The sequence below is a fragment of the Phocoena phocoena genome, chromosome 5 (genome assembly GCF_963924675.1).
Source record: "Phocoena phocoena chromosome 5, mPhoPho1.1, whole genome shotgun sequence".
NCBI classification, from domain to species: domain Eukaryota; kingdom Metazoa; phylum Chordata; class Mammalia; order Artiodactyla; family Phocoenidae; genus Phocoena; species Phocoena phocoena.
The window spans coordinates 30004140-30021345 of record NC_089223.1 but is presented as its reverse complement, the minus strand read 5'-3'; the positions used below and the strand labels follow the sequence as shown (position 1 = coordinate 30021345).

The 17206-nt window shown below is 35.5% G+C and overlaps 1 protein-coding gene across 4 annotated transcripts in view; it reads left to right on the top strand.

Annotated features, from left to right (window-relative positions):
- The window catches only part of LRBA (LPS responsive beige-like anchor protein), a 748187-nt gene that overhangs the window by 160528 nt on the left and 570453 nt on the right, over window positions 1-17206 (top strand). For all 4 annotated transcript variants that reach the window (XM_065877627.1, XM_065877625.1, XM_065877628.1 and 1 more), the window contains exons 22-25: window positions 10883-11944; window positions 13128-13303; window positions 14159-14312; window positions 14719-14899. In XM_065877627.1, coding sequence (XP_065733699.1) covers window positions 10883-11944; window positions 13128-13303; window positions 14159-14312; window positions 14719-14899 — 1573 coding nt within the window. The remainder of the gene's footprint in view (window positions 1-10882; window positions 11945-13127; window positions 13304-14158; window positions 14313-14718; window positions 14900-17206) is intronic.

The window sequence follows — 17206 nt, the reverse complement described above, 5'->3', positions numbered from 1 at the left end:
TATTTAAAAACATATCTGGTATTGCCCATCAAAATGAGCTTAACTTAGTATTTATTACGTGTATATTTTTAGGCATGTTGTGGAATAGGGAACAATTATTGATTAGATGGAAGTTTTCATACTTTAAAGAAGTTGGAGGGAAGAATATTTCTTTAAGTAAATTTCTTTTAAATTAATTCTAGAATGTTTCCATGTGTTAGTATGATTTATAGAGATTAAGAGAATACTAAGTTGGTTGGAAGGCTTTCTTTAAATTGCATCCTCACTTGGTGTTAATAAGCAAGTGTCGTTCAAAAATCATTTTATGAAAGAGTAAAGTTTGTTTTTATATTCACTAGCATTGCTTACTAAAAGGGGTGAGCTTCAGACCAAAAGTTGCAACTTTGATGTAACATCTGAATATCAGACCACTTAAAATTCTAGGAAGAAATAATTGAGTGAATTAATTTGCTTTTCATATTCTGGATTTCTCTAAAACTCTGTTCAGAAAAATTAGTGGAGGTAATTTTTAAAAAATACATTGAAATTAATTTAAAATATAGTTGAAGAGAACCAGAGTCAGACAATAGTTAAAGCAGTAAAATTAGATTTTATTCAGGAACTCTTGTAATTGGGGAAAAAAAGACCTGAGTGTAGAGATTGGCTTAATTCTGAATACAGCAAGGAGAAATGGGGATTTTATAGCCACGGAACAAGGTAGGAATGGGGGGAAGGGCTTCAGTAGATGGAAATTTAATAAGAGGAAACATGTGGGGTGGGGGAGATTCTGGTTAACCGGACTTTAACAGGACTCTTGCTGAAGACAGGCCAGGCTGATTAGATATCACCTGGGAGATGGTGGGGAATGAGGAACTGATCAGATGTCAGTGTGAACAGATATTGAGGATGGGGGATTCTCTCTAAACTGACCTAGGATTCTTGCTGAAACTCAGAGCTGTAGGTCTGACGAGGACAGAGGGCCCAGGTGAGATGAGGATTCAGAGCAACCTTACTAAAATTTGGTTCCGGAGAGAGTGTTTGTCAATGTAAACAAAAATACAATTGTATTACTTTTAAATTTGTTTTTTTCCCTTCCTTGGCAGTTTGAATATAGGTATTTCCCATTTTTTGTTTTTCATTATTTTTTTTTGTAGTGGGTTTATTTTAAGCTACATATAAGTGGAATAGTAGGATTTACAAGTCAAATTCATTAGAAAATAACTTTGTAATTTGTCTGTGTTAAATCAGAGTTGCCTTCTAAAAAGAATTTTTTAAAATTTATTTATTTGGCTGCGTTGCCTTTTAAGCAGTGAATAAATAAAGCTTGCCCTTACCTGTATGATAAAATTTTGATTCCTTCTCATGGTTCCCAAAGCCTTTAGTAGTCTATTACCTCCTTGCCATTAACACTGCTTACACTATTTTTATTGCTCGTCACTCCTAGAAATGCTTTAATGTTACTGCTTTACCAAATAACTTCAGTGTCTTAAATGAACCATGTTCTTTCACCATCTATTCTTACACATACCTTCTTAAATTCCTTCTACATGGCATCTCCCCTTGCTCTTAATCCTTTTGTTTCCTCCATATGAGTAATCATTAATGAAGACCAAACTTAAATGTCAGCATCTTCTCGGTACTTCCATTTATTTCTAGGTACAATTAAGTAATTTCTGTATACTGCCAGTAGTATCTTGTATATATCTCTAAATGACACTTTGAATTACTTGAAAAGGTCTTTAAAACATTCCCAAAGGGCACACAAAAGGCATGAACAAATGGAAAAACATATTTCCTAGAATAGGAAGACTCAACATCATAAAGCTATAATAAATTAACATTTCTTTAGGTTATTTTATAAAGTTAATGAAATCCCAGGAAAAAACTAATTAATCATTTTTTTCTTTTGGTGGAGAAAAAACAGAGTAAGCTAATTATTAAGGAAATGTAAGACAAAATGAACAAGTAAAAATATCCAGGAAGACTCTGTAAAGAACAGTGAGGGGGACTAACTCTACTGAATAGTAAAATACATTACCAAATGTCAATAATTTAAAAAATGTAGTATTGACACATGAAGAGATAGGCTGACCAGGGGAGTAGAAGAGAAAGTCCAGAAATATACAAAGTTCCATATAAGACTTTAGTATATTATAAAGGGAAAACTTGAAGTAGTCCATAAATATTGTTGGAATAATAGAGGATTCGTCTAGGGAAAAAAAAGTTGGAGTACGAAGAAATTTAACCTATGGATCAATTAAATGGGCTGTGATGGGGGTGGAGGGAGAAACAAAAGTACTTGAAGAAAACACGGATAATTCTTCTGTAACCTTGGAGTGTGTAAGAATTTTCCAAGTATAATTTAGAATCTAGAACCATTAAAGAGAAAAAAAAGACTATTTTTTTTGCTACATTAAAGCATATAAAATCCTTTGTGACCAAAAACCAAACAATACCATAAACAAAAGTCAAAAGGCAGATGACTAATTTGGGAAAACTGTTTAGGACCAGAGCAAAGATAACATTCCTAATATATAAAGTGCTCCTAGAAATAGATACAAAATGACAAACTAATAGAAAAATGAATGAAAACCATGATCAAACAACCCATAGAAAACTAAGTAAAAAGTACTTTAGATTTATGAAAAGACACTTCGTAAGGGACTGTAAATTAAAACTATCCTGAGATAGTTCACCAAGATATATTAAGTGACAAAAGAAACTGTGGAACAGTGTGTATAGTGGATATTAGTGAGTTAGACAAGTGGGAAAGTGAGAATTTGTATGTTTATGCACAAAAATACTCTGGAATGACACATAAGAAATTAATAACTGATTGTTGGGGAATTGTACAGGTGAGGACCAGTGGTGGGAGGGAGACTTTTACACTATATACTGTTTTATATTTAAATCATGTGAATTGTAGGACTTTCCTGGTGGCGCAGTGGTTAAGAATCCACCTGCCAATGCAGGAGACACGGGTTCGAGCCCTGGTCTGGGAAGATCCCACCTGTCGCGGAGCAACTAAGCCCGTGCGCCACAACTACTGAGCCTGCAGCTCTAGAGCCTGCGAGCCACAACTACTGAGCCTGTGTGCCACAACTAGTGGGCCTGTGTGTCTAGAGCCTGTGCTCTGCAGCAGGAGAAGCCACCACAAGGGGAAGTCAGCACACTGCGTTGACAAAGAGTAGTCCCCGCTCACTACAACTAGAGAAAGCCCACACACAGCAACGAAGACCCAACGCAGCCATAAATAAATAAATAAATAAATGAAAAAAAATCATGTGAATTGTAGAGTAGAAAAACTTTTCCTTGACTGTCTTAAGGTCCCTGGCAGGACACGAAAATTAAACTAACAAAGAGAGATTATTAGGAGAAAAGCATGTGCATTTATTTAATATGTTTTACATGAAATGGGAGTCTTCATAAGGAAGTGAAGACCCAAAGAAACGATTAAGCCTGAGCGTTCTTATACGAGGTTTGATGAAGGGTGGAAAGTCGTGGAAAAGCGTGGAAGGACAAAGGGTATGAACTAAGAGTAGTAAACTGGGGGAAAATCATCAAGGCCTATTTATTCCGATTCCTCTCGGCATACTTCTGTCTCTGAGATAAGGGTGCTCTTTTCCTCTGGGCTATAGGCACCTCTCACATACGAAGCTTCAGGGAGAAGGGGGAGATGAGAGAGTCCTTCTAGAACCTGGTGTTTCTATGATTTGCTTCGGGGAGGATGAAAAGGTCAGAGAGTCTTTTCTATACCTACTGTTTCTCAAATTCCTTCATCTTAAAATAGTGTGCCAATGTGCCATATTTTGGGGTAGTGTGTTCTGAATGCAAAGTATACTACCTATGTCAAAAAATGTTTTTGAGCTTATTACATGATGAGTGTATAGCACTTATTACATATGTGACTTGTTTTCCTCATGGGATTGTTTCTCTTTCCTTTGTTATCGAATGTATAATGTTGTTTTCATAACTAATTATTTTAGGCAGTTTTCTTAGGATAACCTAGGCTATATGCTTGATATCCCTTCAGTCAGGTTGTATTAGGGTAGCATTTAAGTGCTTAGGTTTGACCAGAACATTTAGATTTGTAACCAGGGTACTTTGCATAAAATAGATCAGTAAATATGTGTAAGCTTATAAATATTTATAATTTGATTTTAACTGTTATATCTTTTATACCATTATTGTTGTAAGCTGTTGCAACAGAGTCTCTGTAAAAGATCTCCTGTTGTGTGGTGGTGATCATTTTGAGCTATGCTTATTGATATTCCATATGGGAAGATTCAGCAAGTTTTATTTTTATTATTTTTTTAATATTTATTTATTTGGTTGCACCAGCTCTTAGTTGTGGCAGGTGGGCTCCTTAGTTGTGGCATGTGAACTCTTAGTTGCAGCATGCATGTGGGATCTAGTTCTCTGACCAGGGATTGAACCTGGGCCCCCTGCATTGGGAGTGCGGAGTCCCATCCACTTGCACCACCAGGAAAGTCCCTCAGCTATTTTCAAAGAAAAATATATCTTATTTATCAACTGTGGAAAACTTGGTAACCTAAGAATTAGAAGTTAGCATATCATATACAGCTGGTATTTCCAAAGGAAAATAACATACAATGAAAGAGATATATTTGCTTCCAAAAAGAAAGCCAGTTCCTAAACATTGCTAACATTTAAAAGTCTAAATTTTACAGGTTAAATTTTTTAATACATGGATTAATAATGTTAATCTCTTGATATATTGCATTCATCTTTTATCTCCTAATCAGTAAATTTGAATGTCAATTAAATTGAAAGTAATGGCTGAAGAAATGTTATAGTTATTAGCTTATGAGTATCTTTAGTAGTTTATAGAAGTACTTTCCAAACATTACAAACAGCTATAGATTAGCTATCTAATGATTGTGAACATTAATAACTAGTCTTTTAGCTGAATAATTGAGAACAGTATCTGGTAATTAATTAGGAATTATCAGTCACAAATACCTTTAGGAGAACGGTATCAAAAAAAATAACAACAGTGATAATTACTCAGTTGCCATTTAGCTTTTCGACTATTGGAATAAATTAAAAGGAGATTTAAAAATCAACTTCAAAAATGTGAAAGCATTTCTAATATTCATATTTACAAAGGAAAGAGTTGGTTTGCTTAGGAAAGACAAAGCACTATTTTGGTACAGATTTGACTGCAAATCTGTTTATCACAAAAGGAAATATATTCCTTGTGGCACATTAAGAATGTACTTTATGAAACTGTACATTGCATTGAATTGAAATATGTATTATAGAAACCATCTTCTTGTGCTTGAAAAATTAATGTTAAATACTACCTTTTAACCTGTCTTTTCCAATGGACAGTTGAAAGTTTGTCTGCTGGTTATGAATGTGGTTAGAATTGAGAAAGAAATATATTACACAGACCTATATTTCACCTTTAGAATGAATGGTCTCTTATCAAATGGTTGAAAGACTAACTATGATGACAGTCATGGAAATTGTAACTTAAGTGAATACTAGTAAGAGCATCATGGAAACAAATCTTTAAGAGAGAGTTTGTGATAGCAAAAATATGTATCTTCTGTTGGCCCTGAAGGGGACATGAAAATCCAAGAGGAGTTCCTCAGATTGTTTATGAACCACAGGAAAGATCAGTTCTATATAATTGACTATATGCTATTGCTACAGTAAGGTGTTATAAAACTTTTGTTTCTATGATACCACTACGTTAGTAACCTTAATAAAAGCATTAACATAAAAGTGTGAATGAATTTTTTAGGACTCTTACCATTTTACACATTTTTTTCTGTTAAGTTTGTATCCTATTACCTAATAAGAAAAAAAAAAAAATATATATAGTAGTATTTAGACGTAAGCTTTGGAAATGTCCATTAAATCCCTGTTGTACACCATTTTAAGATGATGATTGACATTCATCATAAAAATACATTGGTCAGGTATAGTCATAGGATTTTGAAATTTTACTGTACTGTTTTAACATCCTGGATGAGTTTTATAGTGGCAGTAATGTAGGTTCTAACCCTTCAGTTTCAAGTCTGTTTTATTCATTCTTCAAAACAGTGCCCTTTAGTATAGGAGCATACTTGGTTTTGAAATGGATTGCAGTGTTTTTGCTGATAACTTTCTTTTGTGATAGTTATATTAGTTGAACTAGGGAGGTGGCAGTCCCCCCTCACATTAGGAGTATCACTTGGTCTTGTCATAGGATGAAAACTTACCCTTACTCTACTAATTATCCAATGTCTCAGTTTATTTGGATTTATTTTTAATTTCAATCACTAAAAGTTTTAATTTTTTATTTACATTCTGCTGCTTCAAAACTTTGTTGATTTTTACTTATGTGTTTTTCCAGACATTTGCAGTGGTTCTGTCTGTTTCTATCACTTGGTACTTTGTGATGTTGGCTCAGAATACACTTACATTGTTAAAACATTTGTGATTCTTTTCACTTAATGCCCCTGTTTCATCTTTCATTATTATTATTATTTATAAATTTACTTATTTATTTTATTTTTGGCTGCGTTGGGTCTTCGTTGCTGCGCACGGGCTTTCTCTAGTTGCAGCGAGCGGGGGCTACTCTTTGTTGTGCTGCTTGGGCTTCTCATTGTGGTGGCTTCTCTTGTTGTGGAGCCCAGGCTCTAGGGCGTGTGGGCCTCAGTAGCTGTGGCACGTGGGCTCAGTAGTTGTGGTGCACGGACTTAGTTGCTCTGCGGCATGTGGGATCTACCCGGACCAGGGCTCGAACCCATGTCCCCTGCATTGGCAGGCAGATTCTTAACCACTGCGCCACCAGGGAAGTCCTCATCTTTCATTATTTAAATGTAATTGATTCAGTCTTATTTCCACATGTCTGTGATCATCCAGAATTATTCTGAGTAGTTTTTCGGATGTTCAGAGGTTACATCTTGGAGCCAAGCACATGAGCTGAAACTCTCACTGAGACAGGAGACAGGGCACCATCATTCTTGATGTTCATGTTTGAAAGAAATGTCTCCGGTGCCCCCAGGAAAGATATCCTAGGGATGCTAAACTAGAAAGAGGTTTATTATCTTTTAAAAAGATTTACATACATCTCCAGTTACCAGAGAAAGTATTTGCAACTTAAGGTTTTCTAAAGGAAATGCTAAAGAGGAGAGAGGGAGTTTTCTTTCCCTTTTTGCACCAGGGAAAATTTAAAATATGAAATCTTCTAGGTCTGTATTTACCCTTGTACTACCCATTTTAGAGAGGAAAAATATGAGCAGCAGAGAAGTCAAGTGACTAGTATAGAATCACATAAGAGAAATGAAAAACATGTTTAAGAGTTAGATGAGGAGCTCTCCCAGGTAGTAGAACCAAAAGACAAAGGGATGAAAAATAGAGAAATGGTAAGAAAATTAGAGGACCAATCAGTGCAATCCCAAAAAATAGAAATCCCGGAAAGGGAGAACAGGGGTAAAAGCGGGGAAGAAGGTATAAAGTATTCAAGAAAATTTCCCAGAACCAACGGATATTTGTTACTAGACTGGAAGGGCCCAGTGGGTATATTTAGCACAGTGGATCAGAATAGACCGGTGGCAAGAATCATTGTGGAATTTCAAAGCACTAGGAACAAGAGAGGACTTCATAAAATTTCACGAAAAAGAACAAAACAAGTCGTATGAAGGATCAGGAATCAGAAAGATCTCAGACTTCCCAACAGGAAGCACAAAAATAAGAAGGCAGTGAAGAAATACCTTTCATATTCTGAAGGTAAATGTTTTCCAACCTACAATTTTATCTGACTTTTAAGTTTGAAGGTAGAATAAATTTACTTTTAGGTATCAAAAATTTCAAGCAGACACTGGAGGATATACTGCACCAAAAGGAGAGAATAAAACAAAGAGGAAGATATGGGTTATAGGAAACAGGAGAAAGATGAAGGGGATCTCCAACACTGTAGTGAAGGGAGGTCCCAGAATGGCAGCTGTGTAGCAGACATATGACCGTCCATCTAAACTGGAATAGTTTGACTTAAGATACAGATATAGGGGGAGCTATTATTATTGAAATGCCAGATGCCTTTGTAACATCTTTTTAAAGCCTGAGGACAAATTACCCACATGAGATGGGCTCATGTTCTCATGACTACTTGTCTTCACCATGTGGTGATTAGTTCCTGTTCTCTCTAGTCCTGCTGCCTGGATCACCTGAAGATTCTCCCTTCACCCCTCAAAAATGTGGTCTGCTTTGTTCTGCTTCTGAGAGTAGAATAGTGAGCTTAGAATTGGACAATACAATATAAAATAGTTTTCTTCTTGGACCTTACTTATGCCAAATACCCACTACCTGGCCCCCACTAGCCCTCATAGATTCTCTTATCCTGTATATTTCCCAGTGTTTCCTAATGACCTTGCCTATAGACTTCCCAGAAATAGCCTTATATATCCTCTTAGAGAAGCTGGAGTCGGCTCCAATACACAGATTCTGTGTAGCTTGTCTTCTCCTTGGAGCCTTTCTTTGTTGTGGCAATATTGGCCTTTCTTTTACAAAACTAGCTAGGTTTATGGTATACTTAGTTTCTTAGTTTTTAGGTAGTAAAGCTATTAAAAAACAAGTAGGAAACAGTTAATAGAAATGCCAGGATACTGATTTCCTCTTGATAGGGGTGGGGAGATTGGGAGCACCATTGGGGATGGGCACATAGGGGAATTGTGAGGTAGTAATAGTGTTCTGTTTCTTGATGTGGGTATAGGTACATGAGATTAAAAAATTACTCTTTAACCTGTACCTATAGATTGTATATATTCATGTTTATTAATACGTTTTATAATAAAAATTTTAAAAATCCTTAATTTGAATAAAATCAAACCCAATGATTATTCAAAACTAAACTCATTCTATAAGACTGTTGTATTATACATTACATGTGTATCAGAATAAAATTCAGCCTTTAACATAGTCTGTACTGCTCTCTAATCATGATCTAGCCAATGGCTGCATCTTTGACTTTATCACCTACAGTTCTCTGTGTGCTGGGTTCTTATTGTTTCTCAAACGTACGGAGCTTATTTTGGCTCCAGGGCCTTTGCATTTGTTCTTCCTTCGGCCTGAAAGTCTTTTCGTTACATGATATTCATGTAACTTGCTCTCTCACTTTATTCTTGTCTCTGTTGAAACATAACATCTCCAGAGACCTTTCCCAGTTACCCTAGTAAAACATACCCTCCCATCTAGATTGTCATCTTCAGTTATTCTCTATCTCCTTTTTTTCTTCAAATCTCTTACTATTACTTGACATTATCTTATATATTTACATGTTTATTTTTCATCTACTCCATTAGAATATAAGCACCACGAAGGTAGGAACATTTTGTTTTTCATCACACAGTGTCTGGCATACTGTAGATATTCAGTAAAGTTTTCTTGAACGAATAAATGAAGAATTGGTCAATTAAAATAAAGAACATCGTTCAAAGAAGATATCAGCCTTCTGGGTGTAAAAGAAATTGATATTTTGTTAATGTCATTGTGCCATTTTACTCTTTAGTGTTGAATACGTGCATTTCATTTTGAAATATTCAAAAAAGTTCCCCACATATTTAAAATTAGGAAAATGTTTATTTCCTAAACATTTTTATTTTTAGCTATATACCACATTATGGCAAGAATGTACTGTATATGTAATGAGCAAAGGCTAGTTAATAGCTATGGAAGGAACTGTGTACATCGTGCATTATTTATAATTTTGTTTGCCTTGTATCCATGTGGATACACATCTGTGATTCAAAAAGGCCTGTGAATCTTTGGGCATGAAAAATCATCTTTTCTTTTTTTGTTATCATCTACTACCATCCTCCTATACTAGGGCTCAATAAAGGTTTGTTGACTAAAAGATTCAATTTACTATATATGTTATAATAATATAGGTTACATAAACAAACAATTCCAGCATTGATAAACTATAATTATGCTTATACCTTCTGTATGTATTATACTTTTATTTTTTTGAGAGGTGTTCCCATTGAAATTCACTAGCAGCAGTCACATAATGGTGGCTATAATATAATAATGCTTGATGAGATAAGAAATTCATAAACCTTTTGACATTGAAAATCACAGCACTGTCTTTTATACTTTAACCGTAAAAGTTTTCCATTTATTTGAGTAAAAGTCTAATAAGCATGATATGAGGATGTTCACAGTGCTGAATACATGGTAATCTCTTACATACAGCATACAAGTGGAATGAATGGTTGTGTGGATGGATGAACTGGAACTTTCAGACCATTTGTGATCAGTTCAACTTTGAAAATTATGGTTGACCTTAGGGAAAGGGTTGGATCTTTTCATCTCATTGCTAAAAGAATTTATATTCTTTAGCTTAGTAAGAGAAAGTTTTAGTAGCTTAATAAATATATAAAGAGCTGCTATAATATATATAATATCTAAGTGTGTGATTTGCATCATATATGAAGTGAACATAATTGGTATTTTTTATCTCTGCTGAGAATAAATCATGGGGAAATGGGTTTTCATTGCATTTGAAACGATATATTACGTAGTGCACAAAGCACTTCCCAATGGTACACACTTAGATCCTGGTACAAGTTATAGAAGTCAGTAGAATATAATGTACTCTTTTCCTACATTATATGTCTTTAAGAATAGGCTAAATAACTATATTCTTGTTATTGTTTGATGCCATGCTACCTGTTAGCATTAAGATTAGCTATAAGTTTTTGACTGTTTAGATTTTTGTGATTGACTTACCTTTTGTTTATCATTCTATAAATAAAGATATTATAGGAAAACTGTCTTACTGCATTATATAAACCATATATTTGAAAAATTAAATATTTTTATGTTCTGTATGCTCTGTTCTTTCTTTTTTTTGCATGTTTTGACTGCTTGTATGTTTTTCATGTAGGTCACTTTTGAAATACATAAAGAAAACCTTGCCAATATATTTAGGGAACACCAGGGAAAAGTTGATGAAGAAATAGGGCAGTGTTCTTCAAGTCCAATTCAAGCAGTCTCTGGCATTAGCAGGGATGTTAATGTTTCAGTAGGACCCCAGCAATCGGATACAAAGGATTCTCCTCCTTCTTCTCATATCACCAGAACTAGTGATGAAAAGTCAAGCATTGGGAAGACAAGTTCAGTAGAATCTGCATCCATTGTTGAACTGCAAACTCACAATACATCTAATGAAGAAAGGACAACTGTGCAAGAAAATCAGGAGTTACTGGATGAAGTCCCTTTAGAAGAAACACTGAAAAATGAAACAACTAATGCAGAGAGTTTAGAAGGATCTTCTGACATGATAGAAGCTGTGACTCTTTCCTCTGATTCTTTTAAAACAACTGGCAAAGATATAATGACTGTCAATGAGGTAACTGCTTCCATAAGTTCTCCTTCAGAAGAGGATGCTTCAGAGGTGCCAGAATTATTGGATAAGTCTGTAGTAGAGGAAGAAGAAGATGATGATTATGTAGAACTGAAGGTAGAAAATATTCCTACTGAGGAAGCCAGTCTACCTACAGAGCTCCAAGGTAACAGTTTGTCTCCAGCTGCTTCTGAGGCCAGTGAAAGAATGGACATGTTTAGTAATGACCACAAGTTAATATTACAAGAGGAACAACCTGTAAGTAAGAAACAAACTGACACTGAAACTCGAGATCCTAAAGATTCTGCAGTCTTGACTATGACAGCATCAGGGTCTTCAGCTACCTCACCAGGAACTACTGCTTCCCAGGCAACTGTTCAATCAGATGTTGGTCAGATGCTGGAGATAGGGGAGAAGACTAACCTCGCCGGAGAAACCAAACTACATAGTGATTCTAATAGTAGTACCTTCGAGTCTCCTACTACTTCTGAGCAGAGGATTGCTAAGTTGGATGCTTCCAGTGTTGCTACAGATACTGAGAGATTGGAATTGAAGGCCACTACAAACATGGAAGCATCTCAGCGTCATCAGCCTGTGCTTGAGGTGATTATATTTATTATCTTCTTGAAGTGTGTTTGCATTGAGTTGAAATAGAACAAGTGTATAGACTTAGATTTTATTTTATTTTATTTTGGAATTGGTTCATAACCTATTTGCAATTACATAAATGCAGTGAATGTGAAGATTATTATCTTTAGCACAGGGTTTGGCTTTCAGTATGAGTTTGTTAAATGGCAGCTTTTATTATTATTTTCACCACAGTATCATCAAAAGTTACTACTTTCAAGTTTCAGTGTTAGTGTATTTTTAGCTTATAAAGCAAACATTGGAAATACTTTTACCCTTTATTTGATGACCCAGCCATAGTTAGGACGTTAGTTTTTAAGCAGAATCTAGGACTACCTTCCTGCAAAACCACCTGCCAGTGTGTAATTTTAGGTACAAAGTATGTGGTTTAAAATTGTTCCATGAGGTCTGTTTACTTTTTTAAGAGACAGGAGCCTTTGTGCAATCCAGAGACACAGCTTTCTTCCTTACCAGTGTCTCAGAGAGATTCATGACACCACTGTGGGTGCATGTTGTCATTTCCCACTTTAATCAACTCTTACTGCTCCTCCTCCAACTCTGTTTTTTTTGCGGTACACGGGCCTCTTACTGCTGTGGCCTCTCCCGTTGCGGAGCGCAGGTTCCGGATGCGCAGGCTCAGCGGCCATGGCTCATGGGCCCAGCCGCTCTGCGGCATGTAGGATCCTCCCAGACCGGGGCACGAACCCGTGTCCCCTGCATTGGCAGGCGGACTCTCAACCACTGTGCCACCAGGGAAGCCCTCCTCCTCCTTCTTTTGTTGGCTTGGTCTTCATTCTGTTGTCTTTATTTTTGTTTTTTCTTAATTCTAGCCAATTTATAATCCAGCTATGGCTTTTCTTTTATGTCAGTGTTCAAAACCAAAAGCTTCCTGATTCCTTTATAAAATGTTGCATTAGCTGGTGATAATACTAATGTGGTTCCTGGCCAGTTACTGCTGCATTGTGCTGATTTTGCATTTTTTTATATCTTTGCTTTAAATGTATTAATGTTATTACTCATTGATAATTTTTCTCTGATTTAGTCCCTTAGTATCTTAAAATGTGAGTATTTGTTAGATGAATTACATAGAAGCTATTAAGTTATTAATGTCTACCTTTGAAGTTGAACTGATTTTATTCTTTTTAACTTTCTCTATTAGATGTCAAGGCAACAGGAGCAACCAGGGCAAGGAACAGCACCAGATGCAGTTAATGGACAAAGGAGGAATTCCAGATCTATGTTCCGTATTCCAGAGTTCAGATGGTCTCAAGTGCATCAGCGTTTGCTCACTGATCTATTATTTTCAATAGAAACAGACATACAGATGTGGAGAAGGTTTGTCCATATGTTTATTATAGAAGATGTATATAAATTTTAGTGTTTGTTTTCAAAGAAATTTATATAGTTGACATTTTGCAATTAATTTCAGTCATTTGCTTAAAAAGTAGGTTATAACTTATTTCTGTGGTAGGGTTTTATTGAATTAATGTTTATTCTCATATAAATGAGGTACCATATTTAGAGTATAAAAACTTGAAAATTTTTCTTTTAAAAAGTTTGCTGTGTACTTTACAGCATATAATATAGCATATAATTTGCCTGAATGTAGGTCTACTGACTGGGTTTATTTCTAGAAATAGTAAAAAAAAGAAAATTGGGATTTATGTAAAACATCTAATTTTCCATTGTATTTTTAGTATAAAGAGTCTGTGTATTTCAGATTATCCTCCATTGTATGATTTATGATTTTAAAAGTGCCTGATGTGTTTATTGTTATTTGTATACTACTCTTATTCTGTTTAAGAACATTTCATGGCATTGTCTAAGAAAACGTTATTAGAAAATTCATTTTTAATAGCACATTTAGCACCATTTACCTCTTAGTTTTTGCCACTTCTTAATTTTGGTCCTAGTTAAGGATAATTTAGTTCAACTTTTATATTAAGTGTAAGATGAATAGTGTTAACATTTCAGCACTGAAAAAGGGCATGTGTAGTAACTGCTGATATGGAATGGTCTACATCTTCTAAGGAAGTATACACCCTCCTCCAAAATGCCTGCTGCATCATTATCTTTCCTCAGCTTTCAAGATGAAGCAAAAGCACCTTCTTATCCTCCCTCCCCTCAAGTAGGCAAACTGTGATTTCCATTTTTTAGCTTTATCAGTAAACATCATTTATCTTTGGACAGCCATTCAACAAAGACAGTCATGGACTTCGTGAATAGCAGTGATAATGTCATCTTTGTACACAACACAATTCATCTCATCTCTCAAGTGATGGACAATATGGTCATGGCTTGCGGGGGTATACTGCCATTGCTTTCAGCTGCTACATCGGCTACAGTAAGGACTTAACTACTATATGAAGTTGGTGTGAAAACATGACTTATGCATTCTTATTGATTAAAACTTGAATGTGGTTGTTACTATGCATCATAGGTTCTGTAATTCAAAAGCAACGGAATCCTTTTATAATTACTTGAAAGGACCTTAGAATCTGTTCCATGAATGAAGGGACTAAAAAGAATGTTTAATTATTAGGGATGAATGAGTTAGTGAAGAATATGACTGACAGTGTTTCACCTGTATGTATGCTTTTTTTTTAGATGAAATGATAAGAAATCCCTCTGTTGAAGTAGATTTGTGAAAGCCTGGCTTTTTGTAAAATTTAGAAATCTGTGGAATGTATCTCATAAAATTGGATTTTTATCAGAATATAAATGTAAATGTCAAACTTTATTCCTTACAGCATGAGCTGGAGAATATTGAACCTACTCAAGGCCTTTCAATAGAAGCCTCTGTGACATTTTTGCAGAGACTAATCAGCCTTGTGGATGTTCTTATATTTGCAAGTTCTCTTGGCTTTACTGAAATTGAAGCTGAAAAAAATATGTCATCTGGAGGAATTCTGCGGCAGTGTCTCCGACTGGGTGAGCTGTTAAAACCCATTACTTAGGAATTTACTTAAAAAATTTTCAGTGATCCAGACATATTAAATTGAACATTTTCTTTTTCCTGTTGGTGGGAAAAAGTGTGCTAGGCAATTTGTCTTATGCTACTTTTTAGCCTCCAAAGAGTGAAGGACTGTGCATGTACTGGCTATAGTAGTACTTGTGAAGGTAATAGAGGAGGAAGACGTGTTTTGAAAATTCTGCATTGATTCTGGTCAGCATTACTTCTTCTCCGCCCACCCCCAATCCCCCAATCTCTTTTTGCTTTAAAGTAGTGCTTCTCAAATTTTAAGATGATTCATACACATGGATCACCAAAGGATCTTGTTGAAATGCTGATTAGATTGTATAGGTCTGGGATGAGACCTAAAACTGCCTTTCTAGTAAGTCCCAGGTAATGCTGATGCTGCTTCTCTTAACAAACACACTTGAGTAGCAAGGTTCTAAACTAGCATCATTCAAGCATAGCCTTTATCCAAATAAGCTGTGATAATTTGTTAAAGCAGTTAGTAAGATTATTAAATCTCTGTTCTTCTCCTGGAGGCAGTTCTTCCTTAGGTGAAAGTTAAAGTAAATTAAACGAAGTTTTAGTGACATCTGAACTTCCTTAGGTGAAGAAGAAAATTTTTTCTCTATGCAGAAGGTGTCCTGTATCTAGTCGTAAATACTGAGACTTTGTTAATGATTTGCTTATTAAATGGAGAGAAGTAGGTGGAGAAATGGGTACCAAAAAATGGAAGCAAAATCTTTAGGAACCATGGCCATATGAAGACAAATTAGAAATAAGGCATCTATGAAAATATAATACCAACAGTGGAAAATCTGATTAGTTAATGAAGTATTTCCCCATATTTAGCAAGAATATCTGTTACTTAAACAGATGTACTTACATTTTTTTTGGTACAATAATTATTTTTACTCAAAATGCTATTCAAAGTACTTTTAAACTTAGGATGCTCTAAAGGACTTGGTATACTATTTTTAGGGAGTTTTAAAAAAAATTTTAATTGAGAGAGATTGAAACGGTAAGCACAACAAAACAGAAGCTATCATTTATTGACTACTGTCATATGTCATTGCTGATTTTCACGAGTCACCAATCATTTTCTTCCAGCCATTCATTCATTTGTATTTTCTTCCTTTTTTTATGAGGAAAATTGAGATCAAAGAAATTAGGAAATTTGCCAAAAATTTAAAAGCTATAAATTGATAGAGCTGGAATTTGAATATAGTTTAACTAATGTTCCTACTCTTTCTGTTATAGGATACACCCTTAAACTTTATATCAGTAATATAATTAAAATATTTAGAACCCATTGCTTTTGTATATGCCATTTTTAAAACCTTTCCACTTTCCTAAAAAGAGTGCACTTTTGGAATTGAAAGTACAAGACTACACTAGCAGTGCTTCACTATACTCAAGAAGTATTAGATTCAGAAGCTAGGGGAATACCGTATCTCCCTCATTTTCATAACTGTAGAAGAAAATAAGGAAATAATTCAGTGTACTCCAGCACCACATGTTCTCCTTGTTCAGGATCACTTAATAGAATATGGTAAGCTTGGTAAACAGTCCAAATGTTTTTGTTTTTGTTTTTAAACATCTTTATTGGGGTATAATTGCTTTACAATGGTGTGTTAGTTTCTGCTTTATAACAAAGTGAATCAGCTATACATATACATATGTTCCCATATGTCTTCCCTCTTGCGTCTCCCTCCCTCCCACTCTCCCCTGTTTTTTTTTTAAAAAATAAGTAATTAATTTATGGCTGCGTTGGGTCTTCGTTGCTGCGTGCGGGCTTTTCTCTAGTTGTGGTGAGTGGGGGCTACTCTTCGACGCAGTGCGCAGGCTTCTCATGGTGATGGCTTCTCTTGTTGCAGGCTCTAGGCTTCAGTTGTTGTGGCAGGCAGGTTCTAGAGCGCAGGCTCAGTAGTTGTGGCGCACGGGCTTAGTTGCTCCGCGGCATGTGGGATCTTCCTAGGGCATGAACCCGCGTCCCCTGCATTGGCAGGCAGGTTCTTAACCACTGTGCCACCAGGGAAGTCCCAGTCCAAATGTTTTGATCCCTGGTCTCCTCACTCCTGTTTTCCTGAAGTTGGGGTTGAGAAGGTAGGATGGCAACGGGAAGAAGAAACTGTGCTACTGAGATTGATTGATACTAGGCATTCAAATGTGGTTTTTAACTTTGTAATGCAGACCAAACTTGATTTTATGCAACATGTGACAAAAGTAGTGGAAGAGTTATATTCCTGGGCCTGACTCCAAATTTGACAGAGTTGTATTCC